General features: G+C 38.7%; 1 protein-coding gene across 1 annotated transcript in view; it reads right to left on the minus strand.

The window, feature by feature from the left end:
• Positions 1–1,361: 1,361 nt before the first annotated feature.
• LOC131172954 (uncharacterized) overlaps positions 1,362–27,493 on the minus strand; it is a 32,872-nt gene continuing 6,740 nt past the window's right edge. Inside the window, exons 2-3 of the mRNA XM_058134589.1 lie at positions 1,595–1,670; positions 1,362–1,540 (exon numbers count right to left, since the gene is read on the minus strand). Of these exons, the coding sequence (XP_057990572.1) occupies positions 1,362–1,540; positions 1,595–1,670 (255 nt within the window). The remainder of the gene's footprint in view (positions 1,541–1,594; positions 1,671–27,493) is intronic.

Raw genomic sequence — 27,493 nt, forward strand, 5'->3', positions numbered from 1 at the left:
TCCAAAATAAGAAACTACTCACTCATGGTGAGTTCAGCAAACATCATGATAAAAGGTAAAAATAGTAAAAAGAAAATCATGTAGAAGAAATAAAATAATAAAAATCTGTCTAGGGAGATGAAACGAAGGAACCGAAGAGAGTTTGCAGCTTTGATCTTGTAGAGCTTCAGCAGGAAAACTCCTTTTGGTACTGATGTTTCTCTCCTCGAGATGGCTGGAGAGAGTGCAGAGTGTGGATTTCTTTCCTTCAAAACTCCTCAAAAGTGCTGTCAAAGGATAAAAGAGAGCCTCCCTTTTCTAATTTTTTTCTTTTCTATTTATAATGGTTGCTCTAGGGTTAGGTCATTTTGAGTCCAAAAGGCTTTAAGAGTCTCATTTGAATAAGAAAACAAGAGCGGGAATTCGAGTTATAAAACTGACTATCGCATAGTACATGGCCCATGTGTCACTACACTTGCTAGAGTGGAACTGCGGAGTCTTGCATTGGCACAGAGAGTTACACGGGTCTGCGCCAACTACACGGGCCTGGTTACACGGGCCATGTACTATTGTTCCCATAAGGTTCTTTAAGCTTGTCCCTGACAGAGACTTACATGGGTCCCTATAGATTATGCGGGTCTAATTACATGACCCGTGTACTTTTGTTTCTCCATTGTCTATCTGGCTTTCTTCTGGCAGAAGGTTACACGGGTCTGAGGCTTGGCTTACACGACTCGTGTACTTTGTATCAATAGCAATACTCAGTCTCTTGACCTCTCTAAGCTTCCTTTTGCACTCTTATACTGTGGGGCTTCACCCAAACACCTGAAATGATGCAAAAAACATGGAATTAAGGGCTTGATAATAGAAATTACAAAAACTAATGAAATCAACTACTATACATGAAAATACTTGCCTAAATGCTATGAGATAGTATACAAATATGCTTAAAAACATCTATACAATTCAAGTGTATCATTACATGGCCCGTGTAATGTTTCTAGCCCTGTATTCTTTATTTTTTGACCTCTAAATCTCTTCCAAACCCATCTTTGATTCTAGAACCACATAAAGTACCTGATAAAATATAAAAATTAATGAACTGAGTTGGATTAACATGTTTTCTAAGATAATAATGAAAACACATAAAAATAAACATATAAAGAGACTAAATGCTAACAAAATGCAATGAATGTTAACCTTAAATGTCTATATAATTTGATGTAATCACAAAGTAAATGACATGTTGGAAATATTATATTTTGCTTAAACCACTAGTGAGAAAAATTTTTACTTAGTAAATCTGGATTGTTCATATGCACTTTAAATATAGTCCTTCTTACAGGTTGTGTGAATTACAGTTAACGCTCTTGGTTCAACCGTCATGCTGCTGGATCGGGGGTTGTTACATACATTGATTTAGACCCTATGGCTGAGACTATAACAGTTGCTCCATTATCAATCCAAAGTCTAACATCATGTGCCTCCAAGCACTCACTGATTGTTAGTTCCTGCATATCAAAACATATCTGAGTACTTGCACTAGCATTTAAAATCCAAGCTATAGATAAACTATGAGTATTATCTGAATCTAAATAACAAGATATGGACAAACCTTTTGAAGGCTTATCCTTCTTGTCCTTCAAAGACGCCAAATACTCAGGGCAATTCCTTTTCCAATGCCCTTCATTCTGATAGTGGAAATACTTTTCCTTATCAAAAACAACTCAGATTTCTTTTTTTTTTTTTGTGATTGGTTTTTGGCCACCCTTGTCACACTTTACCCTTCTGTAAGATATGACATGATCCCGTAGTATACCTAATAAATTATCAAACTTCACCTACCAATAATCTTTTAATAATACTATAAGGGATTTTAACAAAACAAATTCATTTTTAAGTTTAAATATGGTGGTAAAAGAATTATTTAAGTGTTTTCAATTTAAGTGCATGCCATAAAACTTATTTAGAAATAAATAAATATTTTTAAAATTTTACAAAAAATTCGCGTGATTGTGGCTGTAATTTTATTAAATCACAATTTTAAAACCTGTTGAATTCACCTGTGGCAATTATATAACATAATTAAAAAAAAATCATTATTCAAAAATTTTCTTTCTTTCATCCACGAACCAAAAAGTATGAAGCTTTTACGTTTACAATACAAGAAACATTTGATTATGAATTGACATCCATTGAAATTAAGGAAATTAGTATCACAAAACTTAGAAATGATCAAAGTCACAAGAATAATATTATAATAATTTACATTTGATTAAGGTCTCAAAAATAATATTACAAAGCTCTGTACAACTGCTCGAATGAAATTACATACATATAGCTACATAATTACATCAAAACTTATGTACAAGGGTATACCTATGATATACCCAGAGACAACTCCAACTCAGCTTCAAGTCACAGCTTCACGTAGGCTCACTCAACTGCTCTATCTTTTCTTTCACCTGCGACAGCATACAAAGCTATCGTTAAGCGGTGAACTCAGTGGTGTTTAACTAATAATTTAAAACTAAATACAAAACATGCTCTGTCAAATCATAACAAAGAGCTTGAAATATTCAAATTCTTCGTAATTCATAAAACCAAGGTTAATATTTTCAATCATGCAAATCATTTGTTTGAATGGCATTTTGATCAAGTAATCACAATTTACCAAATCATAATCAAGCATTTAAAATATTCACATTTTTCTTAAACCATGAAAGCAATAAAATATTTTTAACCATTAACAAATATTTGTTTCATTCACCTTTTATCAAGTATGCATAATTTAAGGGACTTGTCAACAATTCACACTGTTGGGCCCATGACACAAAATTTCTAATAGATGTCATGTTGTACACCATGACAAAGCACACTGCCCCCAATAACCGAGGCTAAAAGGAGGCACCAAAGGCTAGCTAGCTAATGAGTACTCATCCGAACTCAACCTCAACTGGCAAGCCAGAGAGGGAGGAAACTCAGCCCTAACAAGTGGAGGAGATCACATTAAATATCATCTCATTAGACAAGCTAATGAGGAATACAAATCACATTGCCATGTCAACTGTGGTTTCAAAACATATTTAAAATAATTTCCATTTATAAAACGCATTTACAAATCAATAAACATATTTAATTATTATAAATTCATGCACATGATTAGCAACACATCAAGTTCACAAAAACACTTTAAAACGCATTCAAATACCGGCCCACCCCCTTACGACATTGAAATTAAGGGCCAACATTTGCCTTTCCATAATATAAATTCATTTCACAATTCACAATCTTCAAAACAATGTAAATAATTCTTAGATGCATAAGAAAAATCATATTTGACTCATAAAAATTCATTCAACAAATTAACGTTCTCAATTGCAAAGGAAAATCATAACTCATTCATATAAAATTCATTCAAATCAATTACAAATTTAAAAACATAGGAAAAGGCTAGTTGTGCACAAATCTTTAATGAATCTTCTTTTTCTTTACTTATTTCTCCTTGTCCTTTAAAGCCTCTTTTTCGACTAAACATACACAAGTAGAATGTCTCAACACTTATTCCAACTATTGCCAATAACTAATCAATTAAATGTCTAATGAATCCCTAAGTTAACTTTGTAATTTCAATGAGTTTTGAGTTCTGGGCAGTTTTGTACCCTGACTTTTGAACCCAATTTCAACCTAGTTTCAGCCATAATTTGATGAGGTGTTCTTCATGAAAATTGTTTCTCTATGTCTTAATTTTATTTTAATTTTTGAATCACTCAATTTGGAGTTCTGGATCTCTAGTTATGGCTAAATTACTAAACACTATTCTAGGTGTCATATTCTAAAATTCTAGATTTTCCAGATTTGTATCTTAAATTTATATTCAATATCTGGGCATCTTAAGCTAATAATTTGGCCTAGTTCCTAAAACAATGTTTTAGGTCTCTGTCTTAGGTTTCCAAATCATTTTGAATCACTTTATTTGGAGTTATGTAGAGGAAGTTATGATCTGTTAACCATTCAGAGGTTACAGGATACTTTTGTTAAAGTGCAGGATTTCCATATTTGGCATTCCTGACTTACCCCAACATTCCCCCTACTTTGCCCTAAGAACTGGATTTAGGTCCAAACATTACATTTTTAATTTTATGTTTTATGAGTATTTTGGCTTTAGAATCACCTAATTTTCATTTAGATAGCTCTAGTTATGGCCATTTTGCCAAAACTATTTGGATGCCTAATCCTTCACATTTTCCAGGTTTAGTCCAGAATCTAGATAGGTTTTCTGGACCAATTTTCTCTTGCAATTTAGTTGAGTTAGGGTCATAATTTGGCTTTAAGTTCTCCATTTGAATTGTCTCCTATGTCTTAGAATTCCATAAGTTTAAGAATCACCTAAATTAGAGTTTCCTAGAGTTCCTAAAGTGAATTATGCCTAATTGAATAAGTACTGTTCATATAGTCATTTTCTCTAGGTCCAGAATTGGTAATCCGAATTCAAGCCTAATTTGAGGTATACTATGGTCATTTTCTGGGCAGATTCTCTCATAAAAGTTAGAGCATTATGTCTTAGATTTTATTTCCCATTAGTTTCACACCAATTGGAGTTGTGTAGCTCAACTTATGAGCAATTAAGTGCATTAGACACAAGCTGTCCAGCTTACAACACATTAACACCTCACCATTCCATTAATTTCTTTCATCAAATCAACACCAAATCACCTTAATTGCACATCAATGACCTTAATTTGGTATCAAAAACCCTAATTGCACTTCATAGTACCAAAACCCTAATTTTTCCAAAACCTTAATTGTTCATTTTCCAAATTCATACAATTTCATGCTAAATCAACACACAAATCTTGTATACACCTGCACACAAGCTTGAATTCAAGTTTAATTTCATCAAATCACTCAAAACCCTAGGTTACCCAAGCTGACTGAATTTCACTCTTCAATATTCAAACATGATTTCATTCATTTTCGTGTATATTGCATTTTCTTGCGATTTGCTGGATTCCGGGATACTAGTTTGACCTAGCCGGACGACCTAGTTCCCTCGATTTTCGGATTTCAGTCAAAACTACAAACTTGTAGATCTATGTCTTATGGAACACGTGGCAAAACTTCAGGTCATTCTGAGTTATGTAGGCCAAGTTATGGTCATTTTACTATTGCTGGTCAAATTGCATCAAAATTGGTCACTTTAGGTCATTTTAGGTCATTTTAGGTTCAGCCAGTTTTTGGACCGAACTTGTGAAAGTTGTTTGACTTGCTTATGGTCATTTCTGGGCTTTGGTGTCTTCATAGGAATTTTAGACATGGGTCTTAACTATTCATGGTTAAAATTTCAGGTCAATTGGACCTGTTTTGAGTGAGTTATGGCCTAAACACTAATTGCTGCCCAAATGGTCAATTTTCAGGCCTCATTTGCACTTAATCCGGATTTGGTCATTTTTCAAGCTACCTTGCAAGCAGAATTTTGGCAAGCTTCCTTCATGAAAGTTGGCACATTTTGTGCCTAGTTTCACCTGCAATTGGTCTCATACCAATTGGAGCCACACACTTAAAGTTATAGGCCTAAAATACAAACTGCCTTATTGCAATTCTTGCATACATATCAAACATCACTTTTAACACTCACCAAACTTAACATTCAAACTAATTCTGGTTGTACCATGACCTCAACATAATTCACAACACATTATAGGTCATTTTGGCAGCTTACAATTACATTCAATGTGCACCAACAAGTGCAGAATTTGCCCAACTCAATTTACAACAATTTAACTCCATAACCAAGCTCATTCACATATACAACCTTCACACCACTATACATACATTCAAACTGCCATAACAACCAACACATTTTAACATCATTATTCCATAAACCAAGCATGAATTCCAGCATTCTTCAAGAGTTAACAAACTGCCACAATGGTACACTTACATTCCATTACTTTCCAAGCTTTAAATCTCATTTTACATTTACATATACTAAGTATACATTACCCAAACAATTTCCTACACAATATACATTTAATCAATCATTTAATTCACCATTTACAAGCACAATTAAACTGCCTTCAAGGTGTTTCCATGGCTGCCAAAAGTGCACATTCCCATTCAACATCAAAACTCAAAAATTTCTCCATAAATCAAACACCCATAACACCCTTACAAACTTTAACAAAGCAACAATCAAAAACTCAAACTTACCTATGGATGAGACTTCTTAAATCTTCACCAAAACTTGCTCTTCTTGCTGCCAATCTACTGCCCAAGTGGTGTAGACTAACTTTGATGAAGGAAGGTAGAAGGAAAGAAGCTTGAATCTCATATGCATGGAGCTTCAACCATGCGTCAATGGAGTTTTTTGGGAGCAAATTTTCTGCTGGTTCTAAGGTTGAAGATGAAGATGTATATTCTGCCCAAATGAAGCTTTAGTGGTCCACTTAAATGAGTTAGTGGACCACTATGTAAGAATTAAATCATTGTTTATTCTAAGGTTCCATTTTTTCACATTTAACTCCCAATTTTTGCTATTTACATTAGGTACCACCAATTTAATTTTTCATGACATTTTCCAAGTGTAATATTATTTATTTTTAATGGACATTTAGGTCAAAAGACAACTCGGGGTGTCAAATGACCACAATGCTCCTGTTCGGGTTGCATTCCCGATTTTTCGGTAACACCGGGTTTTGTCCGTTTTTCGATTTCTCGCTTTTCTTTGTACTAATTATTTAATTTTTTTTTTGATATTTCTAATGATATTTCTACTCCAATTGATGTCTCTTTAACTCCTAAAAATATTTTTCAGGGTTTCCCGTGGTCCAGGGCTAGTCAACGGTCCACGCCGTGACTTCCTAGTGCGGTCACCCATCGCTAGGGTTCTCGGCTGGCTTAACTTAGTTGCATTTATTTACTATTATTTTTCCTTTATTTTTCTTGTATTTTCTTTTCTTGTATTTCATTATTTAATGTCTCCTCACTCATATCGAAGTGTAGTTCTAGGCATTCTAGCTGTCCAGACAACACTGGTCACCAGAACAGTAGAACGCACTACCAAACTTAGGAGTGTTACAAAATATCATTAGAAATATCAAAGAAAAATCAATTAATCAGTACAAAGAAAAACGAAAAATCGAGAAAACGACAAAATTCGGTGTTATCGAAAAATCAGGAATGCAATCCGAATAGGGGCATTGTGGTCATTTGACACCCCGAGTTGCCTTTTGACATAAATTTCCATTAAAAATAAATGATATTAAACTTTGAAAATACCATGAAAATTAAAATGGTGGTCCATTAGGTAAATAGTGAAAAAAATTGAGGTAAATGTGAGAATTTAAAAACTTGGAATAAGTAACCATTTTATTTCTTTAGTGCTCCACTAACCTTAACTTTGGGACACCTTAAGGGACACTTGGAATGCTGAAAACCCATCTTCAGCCTCACTTTGCAAAACTAGTTGAAACCTTTCTCCCAAGGTCCATCCATGGCGTCCACACTCCAAGTTCACCATGTTCTAGCCATTTTTTCCACTAAGTTCCTTCATTAACTTTGCTCCTCACCTTGCAAGGGAGAGTTTGATAGCAATTTTAAGAAGTTTAGTGAGATTTTGATCAAGCTTCAAAAGTGGTAAGTGAGTGTTTTTAATTCTTGTTTCATTAAAAGTGTAACCAAGGTTGTGGGTAGTTGATTTATGAAAGAATTTTTAAAGTTTGATGTTTTAATAGAGATGTACATTTTGGCAGCCATGGAAATTCAGTATATGTAGCTTGCTTTTACTTGTTTATGGTTGTTTAAGATGTTGTTATTGATGGCAGTATGGATATGTGTATAATGGTTTGGAATTGGGTATGTAAATGGGGTATGTTCATGTGGTTAAATGATGTAAATGGACTTTGAAAAATTATGTATTATAGTGTGCATATTGAGAATGGTTATAGGCTATCCAAAATGACCAAAAATGTTTTGTTAAAGGTGTTAATGGTAAGGTACAAACCAAAATTGGCATGAAGGAAGTAAGTTGGTAAGTGTTGAATATGTAATTGGTAAATGATGAGGAGTGTGTAGTAGGGCAGTGTATATTTTGGCTTAGAACCTTAAGTGTGTGACTCCAATTGGTATGAGACCAATTGAGGTGAAACTAGGCATAAAATGTGCCAACTTTCATGAAGGAAGCTTACCTAAATTCTGCCTAGAAGGTAACTTGAAAAATGACCAAATCCGGATTAGTGACTTGAAAGCCTGAAAATTGACCAATTGGGCAGTAGTTAGTATTTTGACCATAACTTACTCAAAACAGGTCCAATTGACCTGAAATTTTTACCATGAATATTTTAGACATAGATTTACAATTCTTATGAAGACACCAAAGCCCAGAAATGGCCAGAACCAAGCCAAATAGCTTGCACAAGTTCAGATCCAAAAACTGGCCAAACCAAAAGTGACCTAAAAATGACCTAAAGTTACCATTTTGGTGCATTCTGTCTAGCATTGGTAAATTGACCATAACTTGGTCTACACAACTCAGAATGACTTGAAATTTTACCCCGCGTGCAATAAGACATAGACCTACAAGTTTGTAGTATGGACTGAAACCCGAAAACTGAGGGAACTAGGTCATCCAGCTAGGTCAAATTAGTATACTGAAATCCAGCAAATTGCAATAAAATACAAAATACTTGAAAGTGAATTTGGTAACATGTACCAACACTAAAAGGCTATAAAATATGACATATTGGTAACATTAAACCAAATCCACTTAGAGTGCATCAAGGGTCAACATTTTAGATTGACTAAGAAAAATAATAAAATTCAATAAATTAATTATTAAGCCTTTTTGTTAGAGACAATTTAAATGAGTACTAAAATACTTCAAATTGTATGTTTCAGTTAGCAAAGACTCAGGGAAGGGAAAGGAAACACTGAGTCAGAGCCAAGAGGCATTTATCAGAGGTTTGTGCACAACTAGTTTTTAACTGATTTTGTTCTGAATATTTCATATGATTAAATGACATATTTTTCTTATGTATTATGTTTAACAAGCATTAGATTTAATTCAATGATTATTGAAATTGTTATAGTATGTATGAATTTAGCTTTGTGAAATGGTATTTTCACAAGTATTAAGCATTTTTGTGAATTGAATAAATTATGTTTTGGAAAATTGTGATAGAACATGTTTTGAATTGTGATGGGCAATTTGCATGGAAAAATACAAATTTATTATTTGAATTGTGATGAGCATAAAAATTATTGAATATTGGAATTGACTTTGAATCGAATTGTATTGTGATTTATGCTCACTAAAAGGATTGTGATATCATTTTATATCTCACTATAGATGCTTAACTAGGTTATTACCCATCTCTCTCATTTGTTGAGAAGACAATGGAGTTAGTTGTATTTTGATTACCATGGTACATGCACAGGCTTAGATTCTCCTCTTATTAGAGTTTAGATCTAAGTTTTATGTTATGGCCCTTTCAAAAGATTCATTATTGTGAAGTGTACTGTGCACGCTGATTCGACCTCCCCGACCATAGGGAGTTAGAATCACCCTGAAGATGGCCCTTGCGGATTAGTTTTACATAGTTAGTGAGACAAAGAATGGTTTTTGAGATAAAGAATGGCTTTTGAGATAAATTTCGCAAAGGTGTTTTGCGGTCACCTGGACGAACACTCACCGAAGTGGGAAAGAGTGAGGAGTCGCCACTCTAATTTTGAGGGAAATTAAAGAAAACCATTTGTGAAAATAAATTAAAATGAAACCACTTCAAAAATAGAGATTCTAGGTTCGGGGTCCGTAAACGGGTGGGGAAGGTGTTAGGCACCCCACCTCGTCCCTCAATGAGGGTGAGCAGATTTAACCTTACGCTTTTTATAAATTAAAATCGATAGTTAGGGGGGTGTTCGAATGGAGATGTTAATCCTCTTGAGAAAAGGGAATATTTGATTTTTCACTAATTCGGATTACCCAGATATATAAGTAAATGAGACAACCTTAGTGAATTGGTGTTGTGTTGCGGTTTTCATTTGTGGGATTACTTTGCGTGTTTATTAAAATTTGGTCATGACAATCGGATAAGAACTCTCCTCCGATCTCTATGTATTTAGTAAAATTTGATTCGAGAATCGGATAAGAACTCTCCTCCGATCTCTTTTAAATATTTATTAAAATTTTGGTTGAGAATTGGATAAGAACTCTCCTCCGATCTCTTTTACTTGTATGGGAGTCGGATAAGGACTTTTTCGACCTCTTAAAATCTGATTATATCTACACATCATAAGAGCCTAAGACTAAGGGTTCTGGCATTCAAAGATGCCGGGGACCTGAATAAGGCTTCTTTTAACTCATTGATACCTCGTGACTAGATAGGGGATACCAGACTGAATTTTACCGACCTCCTATGTGATCGCCTTCCAATACCTTTCAGCAGGCAACATTTGCTCTATTTCATTTACTATTCCGAAAATCAATTTTACTCCGACCTCCCCCACCTTTACCCAGTCATATTCTCAAGCTAGTCTAGTGGTTTGACTTCATAACTCTCTGATTTATTATCCAAATGTTTATTTTTAAAAAAAAAATTGTTATGTTAAGACAATGTTACCAACATTTTATCAAACTACCTGTACCTTACCCGTAAACAGAACACCTACATTAGGAAATAATAAAAGACCAAGAACAAATAAATAACATGAACTGATATCAAAGATAAACTCTAAAATAACCACCCACGTGGGACCTTCTAACATAAAACAAACTTTAACGAAAATTACGAGCGTAAAAAGAAAATAAAGAAGAACACTGGATAAGGCAACGGTTCAAACACTCACCTGCAGGAAGTTGAACCTATTGAACTAACTATGGAGTCACGAATGTTGCAAAGTAATGCTTGCCTTGAAATGACGAATGCCTAGTTAGTATATAATCGAACTGGAATGATAATGAATGAGATTGAACTCAGAAAATAAAAGTGGGTATAAAGGTGGTGAAAACAGAACTGAAACTTAAGAAAGGGTATCACAGAGCAATGAACAAACTGAAAATCAAGAGTTCCAGTGTCCAACACTTCTTTAAAGAAAATACTTTAGAAAACCGGTTTCTAAACTCTTTCTAGCTTAAAAATAGTAGAGTAGCAAAACTGAATTAATTTTCAGAGCCTTTCCACTATAATCACCACCCTTTTCTTCGTCCTCCCCTTCAACAATTTTCATGCAAGTATTTATAGGGAACGGATGTTCCTAATGAAGGGTCAGGATTCCCTTTGAGGGAAATGTAAGGTTTGGATTTTAAAGGACACGATCTGATGGTTGGGAATTAAAGAGAATCAAAACGAACGACCAAGATCCTTTTCTGCATATTTATCCTTTCTCCTTTCTAATCTGACGGCTCAGAATTTTCTTGTCAAGAGCGATCTGAAGGCTGAGAATAAAGGGCGCCGGTCTTATCGTCTTGTTCTTTGACCCAAGGGCTCTGGACTTGTCCTTACAAGCAAGATCAACGGTGGAGATTGGGATGTACAGCACTGTCATGACATACTGTGGCACCTGTCAATAATGTGGGCGATTCTGTGGCATGCGGTGGAGATTTCGTCTGCAACGCTTTAACTGCCTCGGCTCTGATTATGACGACAGTTAGTGAAAGTTGTCTTATTCTCTTTGTTTTCTAACCTCCCCTCCCTTCCGATCTTTCTAACACGATCCTTTTCCGATCTCTCATGCTGGGCTCCCCTCTTCCGACCTCTCCTACTCCGGTCTTCTCCTTTGTCTGGGTCGGTTCAGTCAAGGCATTTATTCTTTCAATTTCCCAGGCGTCTGCTTCATTTTCTGCTAGCCATAAATGCTCAGACCTTCTCTATATATATACCCTCATCAGTAAATCCTCCCGCATTCCATTTTCTCCTCTTTCTCACTTTTCCTGTTCTAACTGCTCCGGTAACAATCCCGACCATGATAGCTGCTTTTGATCTTTTCCCAGCTGTTCACCTTGTTCACCGATTGACAATTTTCGACCCTGGTGATCAGAAAATCATTATGGCTATATTTGATGACAGTGAGAGAACCGAACTAATTCACCGATCCAGATCGAGAATATCGATTGCGTTGACCCCGAATCGATCGACCGATGAACCGATTTCGGGTGAGAAGACTGCTAATTTCCCTCCGATCTTTGGTGACTACCCTTCGAAGTTCATTTGGCTTCTCACCACATTGGGTGTCCCGACAGCGGCACAGTTCCGAGCAATAATATTGATGGTGATCTCTCTTATCCTCATGAGAGTCATAGTCACCCCATATGAGCTGTACATCTATCCGATGTCAATGTCCGGTCTCCTGATCAAACACATCTTTTGATTCAGCCACGAGACTAGACTTTGACATAGGCCTTCGCTAGATAGGATGTACTACCGATCTCTAGAGATCGTCCAAATGATGTAATTTCCCCTTTAATGTAATCCGATCTCTAAAGATCGCCCAAATGATGTATTCTTCCTTTTAATGTAATCCGATCTCTAGAGATCACTCAAATGATGTATTCTCCCTTTTTTTTTAATGACTGAATGAGATCGGAAAGTATCTAAGTTGCATGAGCGCCTGATTGTCTGAACATATTAGAACAACTTGAAAGCAATTATTAACCTATGTATGAGAGATCGGTAAAACTTTGTAGACATGAGATCGGCCTAAACTGAGAACAAACACTGAACGGAACTTAAGATTATTAAAACTGGAAACCTGATCTGAACACTTAAGATCGGAAGCACCATTAAGCTGGATTAAAACTTTAACTTTATTGAACAGCTATCCACAATATTTATGAATGGAGAATCGGATGGCATGAAGAGTTAATGTTGGTCCAATTTCATTTGACAAGAGAGATCGGAAATGTGATTGACCGGCCAAAAAACTTGGTAATTGATTCGAGAGATCGGATAGGATTTAAATGATATGGAGACTTAGTACTAATTTGATTCCTTTTGCAGAGAGATCGGAAATGTGATTAACTGGAAAAGAGAGGCTTGGTGCTGGGGATCGATTTCAAAGTTTATTGACTCCGGGGATCGGCCAAAATATGGTGTCAACAGCTGCCCCTCTTTACATAATTTCTATTAAAGGGAAAAATTTTCCCGTGTAGGAATTATGTAAAGATTCAGACCCCTATTTTAGGCGATTGGGTATTGAAATGTTGAGACTCAAAACTAAAGCCCACTTAGGTTAGCGACCTAGAGATTGGTAACAGGAATTTAAAATGCTAGAAAATTAAAATCAACTTGGATCAAGGAACCAGAGGTTGATAACAAGAAATTTAAAATGTTGAAAAATTAAAGTCAACTTAGATCAAGGAACTAGAGGTTGATAAACAGGGAATTTAATGCTGGAAAATTAAAACCAACTTAGATCAAGAAACCAGAAGTTGATTAACAGGAAATTTAAAATGCTTGAAAATTAAAATCAACTTAGATCAAGGAACCAGAGGTTGATTAACAGGAAATTTAAATGCTGAAAATTAAAATCAACTTAGATCAAGGAACGAGAGGTTGATTAACAGGAAATTTAAATGCTGAAAAATTAAAATCAACTTAGATCAAGGAACCAGAGGTTGATTAACAGATTAAAATCAACTTAGATCAAGGACCCAAAGGTTGATTAACAGGAAATTTAAATGCTGAAAAATTAAAATCAACTTAGATCAAGGAACCAGAGGTTGATTAATAGGAAATTTAAATGCTGAAAAATTAAAATCAACTTAGATCAAGGAACCAGAGGTTGATTAACAGGAAATTTAAAATGCTTGAAAATTAAAATCAACTTAGATCAAGGAACCAGAGGTTGATTAACAGGAAATTTAAATGCTGAAAAATTGAAATCAACTTAGATCAAGGAACCAGAGGTTGATTAACAGGAAATTTAAATGCTGAAAAATTAAAATCAACTTAGATCAAGGAACCAGAGGTTGATTAACAAGAAATTTAAATGCTAAAAAATTAAAATCAACTTAGATCAAGGAACCAGAGGTTGATTAACAGGAAATTTAAAATGCTTGAAAATTAAAATCAACTTAGATCAAGGAACTAGAGGTTGATTAATTGGAAATTTAAATGCTGAAAATTAAAATCAACTTACAAAGCAAGTCTAATCTCGACACGAGAAGTTCCTCCACGACGAAGTGTACTTAACAGAATTGCGAAGATAGACGATTAATGGAGGATGACTTGCAAGACTTAACCCATCGTCCTTGGTTACTTACTTCCCACAGTTCCCCTTCTGCCCTTGACTTCCTTATTTTGCGAAAAGTGCCCTTGCGGGTTTTCACTTTCCCTTTTGTCCATCTGACTAGAAGCGCCCTTCCAGGTTTTCACTTCTAGTGTTTTTTTTTTTTTTTTTTTGGGGGGGGGGGGGCATTCCCTGCAAATCTCATAGTAAAGTACATGAGGTTATCAATATTCAAATCCTAATCTTATGGCAAAACTTTAATAGATTAATAGAGCAGAGAAAACAGTATTAGAATGTGAGTATATGAGAAAGATAAAACAAAAAGACAAATTAAAATGTGAAGAAGATAGATTGAAGTGAAAGAATGACTTTATTAAGGCTTTAAGAAACAAAGGTATAGTTTCAAAGAAAAAGGGTACAAGGATAGATCTTACATATTCCTTGTAGTTAGCTTTGAAGTCTCTTAACTGCCATTATTTCGAGTATTCTGTTAATGAAGATTCATGCCTTGACGGTTTATTTCCATCCTCGGTTTTATGCCCCCTTCCTTATTTCTCCTTTTTTGGTTCTTGGGATGCCCTTTCGGGTTTTCACCCCTAGATTTTTTTTTTTTTTTTTTTTAGGCTTGCTCTTTCAAAACGCCCTTTCGGGTTTTCATCCCTCACTCATTTTACAGAAAGCGCCCTTCCAGGGTTTTCGCCTTCTTTAGCACATTTTGCTAGGAGCGCCCTTTCGGGTTTTCACCCCTACTCTCCTTTTTTTTTTTTTTTTTAGGCATAGTATCTTTTGACGGTGTTGGCATTCACAGGTCTTGGAAATTCTTCACCGTCCATATGGGTCAAGATCAAGGCCCCACCAGAAAATGCTTTTTTAACCACATAGGGTCCCTCATAGGTTGGTGACCATTTACCCCGGGGATCATTTTGATTCGGAAGCAGCTTCTTCAGGACTAGGTCCCCTGGTTGAAATCCACGTGGGCGAACACCTTTGTTAAATGCCCTGGCCATTCTTCTTTGGTATAACTGCCCATAACATGCCGCTGCTAGCCTTTTCTCATCTAGCAAATTTAATTGGCCCAACCTTGACTGGATCCATTCCGACTCATCAATCCCTGATTCTTTCAGAATTCTTAGAGAAGGAATTTCTACCTCATTAGGTAGTACAGCTTCCATCCCATAAACCAGTGAGTATGGGGTTGCCCCAGTTGATGTCCTTACAGAAGTCCGGTATGCGTGAAGGGCGTAGGGAAGCATATCATGCCAATTCTTATAAGTGACTGTCATTTTCCGGATTATTCTCTTGAGATTTTTGTTTGTAGCTTCCACTACTCCGTTCATCTGGGGATGGTATGGTGATGAATTGAGATGTCGGATTTTGTATTGATCACATAATCTTTGGATCTTCGGACCATTCAAATTCTTGGAGTTGTCAGTGACGATTTCATTGGGGAGGCCATACTGGCAGATAATATTATTTCTGAGGAATTCGAGAAATGTGTTCTGCGTAATGTGAGCATATGATGTCTGTAATGGCCCGGCCCACTAGTAATATTGTCCGCTCTGGACTGAAGCCCTCATGGTTTTAAAACGCGTCAATAGGGGTTAGGAACCTCCATCTTATGAACCCAGCATCTCTCCCATGTTTTGTCGATGTGGGATTTGCCTAGGGTGTTACAATCCACCCCCCTTATGGGACTCAGCGTCCTTGCTGAGGTTTGCCCCACCATCGCTCAAGGTTGCACGCGGAGCGGCTCTGATACCACAAATGTAATGGCCCGGCCCACTAGTGATATTGTCCGCTCTGGGCCAAAACCCTCACGGTTTTAAAACGCTTCAATAGGGGTTAGGAACCTCCATCTTATGAATCAGCATCTCTCCCGTGTTTTGTCGATGTGGGATTTGCCTAGGGTGTTACAATGTCGCTTCGACCCATTTAGAGAAATAATCGATAGCCACCAGGATAAATCTATGCCCATTGGATGCCTTAGGGTTGATGGGACCAATCACATCGATGCCCCACATTGCGAAAGGCCATGGTGAGACGAGGTTGAACAATTGGTGAGGCGGAACATTTATCGGATCCGCATAGATTTGACACTTATGGCACTTTCGGAAATACTCGACGCAATCCTTTTCCATGGTAGTCCAAAAATATCCCCGTCTCATGATTTGCTTAGCCATCATATGCCCATTGGCATGGGTTGCACAATTTCCCTCATGAGTCTCGAAAAGGATCCTCTTCGCTTCTTTTGCATCCACACATCTCAACAATTCGCCTTTGGAGCTCCTTTTGTATAGAATTTCTCCACTGGGGAAGTATCCCAATGCTAATCTCCGAATCATCCTCTTTTCGTTTTTGCTCGCCCCTGAGGGGAATTCTCTGGTTCTGATGTAAAGCAAGATGTCATGATACTAAGGTTTACCATCAGGTTCTTCCTCGATCATGAAGCAGTATGCCGGCTCACTCCTTGCTTTAATCTTTAATACCTGAGTCGTCTGTCCTTCTTCCATTTGAGCCATAACAGCTAGGGTGGCTAAGGCATCTTCAAATTGATTCTTGTCTCAACCAAGGTGAGTGAAAGAGATTTCTTCAAATTTCTTAATCAGCTCCAGTAAGTACTTCTGATATGGGATTAACTTCGGATCCTTAGTTTGCCATTCTCCCTTGACTTGATAAATGATCAGGGCTGAGTCTCCATATACATCTAACTTCCTGACTTTCATTTCGATGGCAGCCTGTAGACCCATCACACAAGCTTCATATTCTGCGACGTTGTTGGTGCAGTCAAATCTCAACTTGATAGCTATCGGGAAGTGTTTCCCATCCTGGGATACCAATACAGCTCCGATTCCACTACTGGACAAATTGACAGCTCCGTCGAAATACATTTCCCATACATTAGCTAGCTCTTTTTCTCCACCGTCTACTTCGTTAATATGCTCATCAAGGAACTCAAAATCCAGAGCTTCATAATCCTGGATAGGGTTTTCTGCTAGGAGATCAGCGATCACGCTACCTTTCACTGCTTTCTGGGTCGTTAAGACAATGTCATATTGGTAGAGTATGACCTGCCATTTGGCTATCCTCCCTGGCACGAATGGGCTTTCGAATACATACTTAATAGGATCCATCCTGGAGATGAGCCATGTCTTATGATTCAACATGTAGTGTTTGAGGCGATTTGCTGTCCAGGCTAACGCGCAACAAGTTTTCTCTAGGAAATAGTATCTCGACTCGTAATCATTGAACTTCTTACTCAAGTAGTAGATGGCCCTCTCTTTTTGGCTGGTATCATCATGTTGCCCCAAAACACATTCCATTGAGCTTTGTTAGACTGCCATATACAGAATCAGCGGCCTTCCTACCACCGACGGAACCAATATTGGTGGGTTTGACAGGTACTGCTTGATTTTCTCGAAAGCCTCTTGATAGACTGAATCCCATCGAGTAGTGTTGTTCTTTCGGAGTAGTCTAAAAATTGGCTCGGCTTTTGCAGTGAGGTTACAAATAAATCTCGAGATGTAGTTCAACTTCCCCAGGAAACTGCGCACCTCCCTTTCTGTTTTTGGGGATGGCATCTCTTGAATAGCTAGAACTTTGTCTGGATCTATTTCTATTCCCTTCTCACTCACTATGAATCCTAACAATTTCCCAGATCTAGCTCCGAATATGCATTTGGCAAGTTTTAGTTTCAACTGATATTTCCTGAGTCTCTCGAATACTTTCCTCATCACCTGCACATGGCTTTCTCCTCCCCTGGACTTGATGATCATATCATCCACGTATACCTCCACTTCTTTATGCATCATATCGTGGAATAATGTGACCATAGCACGCTGGTAGGTGGCGCTAGCATTCTTTAGCCCAAAAGGCATGACCCGGTAACAAAATACCCCCCATTGAGTGATAAAAGCAGTTTTTTCCTTGTCTTCCTCATCCATTGGGATTTGGTTGTACCCAGATGCCCCATCGATACACGAACACCTGCCCAATCCCGCAGCATTGTCTACTAACACATCTATGTGAGGGAGAGGGAAATCACCTTTCAAGCTTGCCTTATTAAGATCCCTGTAATCAATGCACACCCTGACTCTCCCGTCCTTTTTCATCACGGGGACAACGTTAGCTATCCATTGGGGAAATTTGACCACTTCTAGAAACCCAGCATCATACTGCTTTTTGACTTCATCCCTGACTTTGAGCAGTGTGTCAGGGTTCATTCTTCTTAGTTTCTGCTTTATTGGGATTGCCCCGAGAATTAAGGGAATTTTGTGCGTCACTATATGAGGGTCTAAGCCAGTCATATCGTCATAGCTCCATGAAAATACATCCAGGAATTCTTTGAGCAAACTGATCATATCTTCTAATTCTTCACTCTCCATAACCTTAAGTTCCCTTTTTACTTCTTCCATGCCTAAGTTTACGGTGTGCGTTTCGTCCCCACAAGGCACTAGGGAAGGTTCATCTCTTTCATCCCTTTCTTTTGTGAGTTCCACCTCAGAATCACTTGAAGTAATGGCAGTTATGGGGATTTCAAAATTAACCAGAGGAATTTCTGAGTCTATTGAATTATTAGGTGTTAATTGATGAATGGTCCTAAAGAAACGAAAATGGAATATATTATAAGAATGGATTTCAAAAAGGAAAGAAAAAGAGAATTGGATATAAAATGCGCTATTAATTCATTAATATTTATATCATAAGAAAAGGGTCCATTTACAGTATTACACTTGCCACCATGGACAAAATGATCAAGTGTAGATAACCAAAGATACTTTACTCGAAATTGAGTACAGGGATGTCCTCTGCTGTCCAGTTGTCTAGTTCTTGCCCTTCAGCCATTGGCGAGACTAGAGCTTCATACAAGGAATCGAGATGGATGATGTCAATGGATGGTTCATCGGGTGATTCTTCGATTTCCGCCAGGTTTTCAATAACCGGCTTGGTGAAGACCTCTGTGATTTTCGGGACTACTTTCATTTTTTGATTTTCTGATCAAACCTTTGATCCTGAAGCATACTCCTCATCTAGAATCGTCCATCCATGAGGGCGTCTTCCTCATAACCCAAACCGCAATGGCCAACCTTCTGGATAGCCGGTATAGGTTCAACAATCCCTTGCAATGCGGCGCCTAACCCCTTACCCTCTTCATACCCATTCCTCAACATCACCTTGGCTACCATAGCCATAGCCCCTTCATTTCTTGAGATGGTTTCTTGTAATTCGAGAGCCTGGAAAGAGCTTTCCAATAACTCCTCACAGCTTTCACATAAGGAAGTGATTGCGGCTTGGTAACCAGCATGGCTTCCTCCCCTTTCACGGTGATAATTTTGTCGTCCATAATGTATTTGATTTTTTGGTGCAAAGTCGAAGGAACGGCATTCGCTGAATGGATCCAAGGCCTCCCCAGCAACATAGTGTACGCAGGTTTGATGTTCATCACTTGGAATGTGACGTTGAAGGTGCATGCGCCAATTTGGAGGGGCAAGTCAATGTCTCCCAGCACTTCTCTTCTTGTACCGTCAAAGGCTCTTACCACCATAGCACTTTGATGTATATTTGAACTGTCAATCGGCAGCCTAACCAAGGTGGCATTAGGCAGTACATTGAGCATGGATCCATTATCAATAAGGACCTTGGCCACTATACAACCTTTACACTTAACTGTCACATGTAGGGCCTTAGTGTGCGCTAAGCCTGCAGGGTCTATCTCTTCTTCTGAGAAAGTGACAAAACTGGATGCCTAAATTTGTCCTACTATCTTCTCGAACTGCTCCGGTGTGATGTCAGGGTTCACGAAGGCCTGATCCAGAATTTTCTGTAGGGCTTAACGGTGCACCTCTGAGGTCAGAATTAGGGACAATAGTGAAATTCGAGCAGGCGTCTTCCTTAACTGTTCCACCACATCGTACTCACTTTGCTTCATTATTTGAAGCAATAGTTCCTCCTATTCTTTTGGACTGGCAGGTTCTTCCTTCTCCGCTTTCTCAGCCTCTTCTTCCGTATTTTCCTGTGGCTCTCCCATTTTTGCTTTCCCTCTCTTCTTTTCCTTTTCTTCATTCCTGTAACACCTCCCACTTCTGGTTATAAACTCAACTTCTTGCTCATGTGAGGAGAACTTTGTGATAGTGACTGGCTGAGGGTTAGATTGAGGAGTAGTATTATCAGAAGGTCCTGTGTAGGTCATCTTGAAGTGCTCGTGAGGAGCGAAGCACGGTTTAGAAGGTACTGAAGGTGAGGCAAGTCTAGGAGCCGGTGTACTGCTTGATGCTCCTTGAGTGAAGACTTGGAAATTATAGTTCCAAAGTACGGCATGGGTGTTTGTGATGGGCAGCTAAGGCGGGGTTCGGATAATTATTACTGGTGATGACGAAGCTGGGGCTGAAAAGGTGATTCTGTGTTTAGAGGTGGAGGCATTTTGGCCGAATCAGGCTGTGTTTACTCCCCCCTCCATCTTTGACCTCGTTTGGCATCTTAAGACTTTGAGGGACAGTAATTTCTGAACCTCTTGCTTAAATTCTTCACAATTTTGCAGCTCGTGGTTAACTACCCTTCCATGATAGGGGCATTCCGCCTTATCCTCAGGTTCTGGTGCTTGAGGGTAGAGGTAACCTTCCTTCACTGCCATTCTAAAAATTTCCTCAAAGTGAGGAATCAGTTCATCTACCTCCGGGTTGACCCTTCTCCTTCTAACTCTATCATGTTCACACCGTTGCCCGTACCATGATTGGGCAATGGGTTTGAGGTAACATTGGGGAGGGAACCATTCCCTTCAATCTTCAACCACCCATTCCTGATTAGGGCATGCACTCTCCCTCTGAGTGCCCCGCAATTGTCAGTCGAGTGTCCCTGTGCCCCTCCATGATACTCACACCCAGCAGTGGCATCATACCACCTAGGGCACGGCCGCTGAATTGGGTCAAGGGGAATTGGCATTATTTGGTTTATACCGATAAGGTATCGGTATATTTCGCTAAGTGGCAAGGGAAGAGGTGGATCAGGATTTCTTGGTGGTCTCGGATTATTTTGAGGTGGTTTGGGTTGAGTAGGTGGAGGAGGTGGTCTGGGTTGGTAGTTTGTCGATGGTGGATACTGTGGGCGTGGGTGAGGATAATTTGGGAAAGGGGGTGGAATGTTTGCAATGGTTTGGCTATGAGGGGGAGGATATGCCCAGTAGTTATTCTAAGGAAGTGGGGAGTGATTGTTCTGCCGGGTGATTGAATGCACATCACCCTCCTTCTTTTTGCCAAAGCTGGCATTTTTCTTGGCAGGGTTCTCAGTCAACTCCTGCAGTCGTCCCATTCTTAAGTTGACTTCTATTCTCTCACCATCTTGGATGATGTCCGAGAAACTATTGGAAGTGTTTCCAATCATCAGATTGAAGTATGGAGCCTTTAATGTCTCAATTAACAGGGAGTAAAGCTCGTTATCAGTAATCGGAGGATATACTTCTGCCGCTTTCTCTCTCCATCTCTGGGCATATTCTTTGAAGCTTTCCCTGTCCCTCTGCACTAAGTTTTGGAGATCTCTCATTGTAGGGGCCACGTCGCAGTTGAACTTGTATTGCTTCAGGAAAGCATCTGCTAAATCTTTCCAGGAGCGCAATTTGCTCCTGTCCAACTAAATACACCATCTCAGGGCGGCCCCGGAGAGACTCTCATGAAAGAAGTGAACTAGGAGTCGATCGTCCTCTGCCAGGGTGGACATTTTGGCAATATAAGTGGCCAAGTGAATGCGAGGGTCTGAATTCCCAGTGTATTTGTCGAAGTCCGGGACCTTGAACTTAGGCGGCCCCACCACATCAACTGAACCATACATGTTCAGTCCCTCTATTGCTCTTAGTCTCTCTTCTAAAGCGGATAGCTTCTCATTTTCTCTCTTCTTATTTTCTCCTCCCACTGCAAGAGATACTCCCCCAGTTGGGAAATGAGGGGTGGAATGAATTGGAGGGATCAGGACTGAAGGGTATGGTTCGGTATTCGAAAGAGCCGGATAATAGGAGAAAGGTGGGTCATTATTCAGTGGAGCCGAATTGACGGTGATTGTCGGATCCGAGATCGATGGCTGAAAGGTGAAAGAGGTTGAAGCATGATGAGAATCAATCGTTGTAGGAGGTGGAGGAGGTAGTGGTAAGTTAGGCTCTGAAGTAGGCTTATTATGGGACATTTCCCTCATTAGTCTCATGAGCTCCGAGACTTGGTCTTTCAATTCGGAAACCTGTCCTTGTAGGTTCTGGACTTGTTCCTGGTCTTCTATTAGCCATCTTGTTCGTGATCTTGTTAAGTACACTCGTCTGGGGTTGAACTGCATGTCTGGTCAGGCTTGTTTTGTTTAAAGCAATATTGATTTTCTGCAGGAAGTAAAAAAAAGGAAAATTTTCAATGAATTTTGAATTAAAAATTAAAAGGGTCCTGGTGTGGACAAAGGATACAGTGGCATCTAAAAGCCAAGAGTGAAATCTGCAGAAGAATAATTGCATCAGTTTTATCATAGCATCGTTCGATAGTCCGATGGTGAATGACTGGATTGAATGCGCATTTATGGTACTTGTCCATATGGCTCATCCAATTTTTCGCATAACCCTAGCGAGAGAGTTCCTACGGGAGTCATACTATTCATTCACAATTTTGCTAAACAATGGCCCAAAGTTGTTCCATTAATTGAATAATTCATACATGGCATACTTTACATTGGCCTAGGCTCAGGAAGGTTCTTTATAATGTAATGACACTTCCTGAGATATTCATAGAGCCTTTCTTCTTATGTCAGCGAGGTCGAACATTTTCAGGGCATATTCGGATTCAGGTAAGAGTTCTTGTTTCCCTGGTGCTATCATTCTCTCCAGCTGGTTAACATTCTCTTTTAGCTCTTGATAGAGAGCGGCTTGTCTTTCTTTTTCCTTTCTTTCTTTAGCACATTCTTTCAGAATATCGTTGATAAGCTGTGCCTGCTCCTTCAGTTCAAGCTTCTTCTTTTTGCTTTCTTGTTTATACTCTTCCATGAGTATCTCCTAATATTTCATTTTCTCCTAAAGCTTGCTATTCTGTACTTCTGCTTCTTTCACTGTAGCCTGGAGAGAGCTCTTTTCCCTTTCCCATCGTATTTCTTGCTCTTCAAACCCTATCTTTTCGGTCTTCGCCTCTATGAGCCTTCTCACTTTTCTTTTGAGGATCTGCTGTTGGTCCTCTAACTGTTTTATTTGCTCTTGTAATTGCGAGTTTTCGGTGTTTGCCTTTTATAGGGAGTCGGCCAAATGAGTGCTAGCTTCTTTTGAAAAGATGTCTTGACAGAGGTCGCTGCCTTCGAATTTGGTTGGATCCGTAGTTAGGTGTCCTTGATCCCTGCCAACCCTCCATTTAAGATAATTGCCCGTGACACTTAGACCTTTAGGCGACCTTTCCATCATAGTGATTTTTTCCCAGGATCTGCGAGCTATTTTCAATCCTTCCTCATCATTGAGCTCATGGTAGAAATGACCTCGGTGGTATTCTTCAATGTAGATTCTGAATTGTGTTGAGCCGAACTGTCTCATTACTAATGCTGGAGTGTAACTTGTGTATCCAGTCACTCCGATTAGGGATACTGATTGATTACCCTCGGTGCTGACCAAAATGGATTGACCCGACGTCCACAATTTCCTCCAATAGTAGTCATGGCTATTGAAGCTCAAAATCCATTCTTACCACTGCGGCTCATCCTTTGGGCTGATTACTAATCTGGTCATCTTCTCGATGAGAGGCTGGTCAAGATACCATGTTAACCTTTTTGTCTCCACAGGACACATATGACTGATGATCCAGAGGTGCAACAATTGAGAACAGCACTTAATGGATCCCTTGCCTTGTTGTCTGCAGTAAGTAAGGGTCAACAAAGTCTCTACAAGAATTGCCGGTACCGGGTTGACTTTCTGTTTTTCTACTGTCCAGAATATTTCCACAATGTTGCAGGTTATAATTCCTAGAGGCCCAGGGAATAATATCAAGCCATAAATCCCCAAAGCAAGTGCTAATAAAGCTTGCTCCCATTGTTCATTATGGATGTATTGATCTAACCACTTCTTGAGGTAAGTCCAATACCATCCATGCGTGTTTCCTTTGACCGTTTCTCTTGCCTTTGCTTCTTCTGGGGGAATTCCTAACATATGTGCGAACCGTTTCTAGGTCTGCCTATGCTCAAGGTGTAGGTAGATCCGATTCTACGCTGCATAAGGAATTTCTAGCAATGCCTGATATTCTTCCATAGTGGGAGCAGTATCGATATCGTTGAAAGAGAACACCCCATACTTAGGATTCCAAACTGACAGCATGGCCTTTAATGCCGGGACTTGGACTTTGACTCGTATCAAGGTTGCAATCCTCCCATATTTCTCCTCAAATTATGCCTTGACTTGATCGGGAAATGACCTCCAACCATTAGATAGACCCTCGAGACTGTTCATTCTGACCTTAACTTTGCTCAGGTCCAATGGAGGTAATAAGCTAGTATCACTTTGTGAGGGCACTGAACTATGAGGCGGTTCGGGCCATGGTTTAGCATTCTGTTCTAGTCTAAGAACTTCTTCTGCCGACTGACTCGAGGATGCCATGTTAAAAATAATGCTTATCCTTTTACAGACCTTAATTTGGTGATGCCTGTGAGAAAAACTTGTTAACAGGATAAATTCAGGTAGTCTTTAATTATATTATTGGCAGAGTGACACCTACACATTTATCAAAGTAGGAAAGTGTGTAGGTTTTTTTAATAGTATGATTCAAGATTACCCTCTAAAATAAGAACAAAATAAAACACAAGCAGAATAGAGTAAGAGTAAGTATGCCCCTTTTGTCCTAAAATAAAGAGAGTCCTAGTACCGGCTAGGTGCTACCTAATTGGATAGTTCTATCTTATAAGGTAGCTTGCTACGGCTTCCAGCCATCGTGATAGTTTAGCTCAAGGTTTATTTTTCTAAAAGCCGCAGGTTCCCAAATTGCCCCTACTGTAAATAGTAGAGCCCCATTCTATCCCCCATGATACTGTCGGGAAAGTTCCACGGGTATCACAGTAAATAGAACGATTCAATCTGAGCAGAAGCCTTCATGGATACTAACAGGGTAAAACCCACGGGTACCACTACATGACCCCCTCCTATTTTCCTAAAAGGGTAAGAAAGCCCGGGTATAGGGCTGGAGTGTGTGAGGACATCGTGTAAGTGTTCAGTGTGTGAAGGGACACCTTTACCTCTTCCCAATATGGGGGAGTTTTTTAAGATGAAAAATGTTGTAGAATATAAAACAAAAATAAACAAAGCGGTTAGCGGAAATAACAAACACCAATAGATTAAGGTTTTCGAATTTCGTAAATTAAACCCATCTAACTATAATTCTAGTTTATAGGAGCATAAAATTAAATCTGCTTTTGGACCTCTGGGCCGGGGTTGAAGGAAAAATGACATCCCCAGTGGAGCCGCCAAGCTGTCGCAAAGGTGTTTTACGGTCGCCTGGACGAACACTCACCGAAGTGGGAAAGAGTGAGGAGTCGCCACTTTAATTTTGAGAGAAATTAAAGAAAACCATTTGTGAAAATAAATTAAAATGAAACCACTTCAAAAACAGAGATTCTAGGTTCGGGGTCCGTAAACGGGTGGGGAAGGTGCTAGGCACCCCACCTCATCTCTCAATGAGGGTGAGCATATTTAACCTTATGCTTTTTATAAATTAAAATCGATAGTTAGGGGGGTGTTCGAATGGAGATGCTAATCCTCTTGATAAAAGGGAATATTTGATTTTTCACTAATTCGGATTACCCTGATACATAAGTAAATGAGACAACCTTAGTGAATTGGTGTTGTGTTGTGGTTTTTGTTTGTGGGATTACTTTGCGTGTTTATTAAAATTTGGTCATGAGAATCAGATAAGAACTCTCCTCTGATTTCTGTGTATTTAGTAAAATTTGATTCGAGAATCGGATAAGAACTCTCCTCCAATCTCTTTTAAATATTTATTAAAATTTTGGTTGAGAATCGGATAAGAACTCTCCTCCGATCTCTTTTAAATATTTATTAAAATTTTGGCTGAGAATCGGATAAGAACTCTCCTCCGATCTCTTTTACTTGAATGGGAGTCGGATAAGGACTTTTCCGACCTCTTGAAATCTGATTATATCTACACATCATAAGAGCCTAAGACTAAGGCTTCTGGCATTCAAAGATGCCGGGGACCTGAATAAGGCTTCTTTTAACTCATTGGTACCTCATGACTAGATAGAGGATACCAGACTGAATTTTACCGACCTCCTATGTGATCGCCTTCCAATACCTTTCGGCAGGCAACATTTGCTCTATTTCATTTGCTATTCCGAAACTCAATTTTACTCCAACCTCCCCCACCTTTACCCAGTCATATTCTCGAGCTAGTCTAGTGGTTCGACTTCATAACTCTCTGATTTATTATCCGAACGTTTATTTTAAAAAAAACTCTTATGTTAAGACACTGTTACCAACGTTTGATCAAACTACCTGTACATTACCCGTAAATAGAACACCTCTATTAGGAGATAATAAAAGACCAAGAACAAATAAATAACATGAACTGATATCAAAGATAAACTAGAGAATAACCACCCACGTGGGACCTTCTAACATAAAACAAACTTTAACGAAAATTACGAGCGTAAAAAGAAAATAAAGAAGAACACTGGATAAGGCAACGGTTCAAACACTCAACTGCAGGAAGTTGAACCTATTGAACTAACTATGGAGTCACGAATGTTGCAGAGTTTCGGGCTAATAGTCTGGGGACTAATGCTTGCCTTGAAATGACGAATGCCTAGTTAGTATATAATCGAACCGGAATGATAATGAATGAGATTGAACTCAGAAAATAAAAGTGGGTATAAAGGTGGTGAAAACAGAACTGAAACTTAAGAAAGGGTATCACAGAGCAATGAACAAACTGAAAATCAGGAGTTCCAGTGTCCAACACTTCTTTAAAGAAAATACTTTAGAAAACTGGTTTCTAAGCTCTTTCTAGCTTAAAAATAGCAGAGTTGTAACACCCCTAAGTTCGGTAGTGCGTTCTACTGCTCCGGTGACCAGTGTTGTCCGGACAGCTAGGATGCCTAGAACCATACTTCAATATGAGTGAGGAGACATAAAATAATGAAATACAAGAAAAGAAAAACAAAGGAAAAATCATAGCAAAGAAATGTAACCGAGTAAGTGAGCCGGGAAACCTAGCGATGGGTGACCGCACCGGGAAGTCACGGCGTGGACCGTTGACTAGCGGGAACCACAGGAAACATTTTTAGGACT

Source organism: Hevea brasiliensis, chromosome 14, assembly GCF_030052815.1.
Source record: "Hevea brasiliensis isolate MT/VB/25A 57/8 chromosome 14, ASM3005281v1, whole genome shotgun sequence".
NCBI classification, from domain to species: domain Eukaryota; kingdom Viridiplantae; phylum Streptophyta; class Magnoliopsida; order Malpighiales; family Euphorbiaceae; genus Hevea; species Hevea brasiliensis.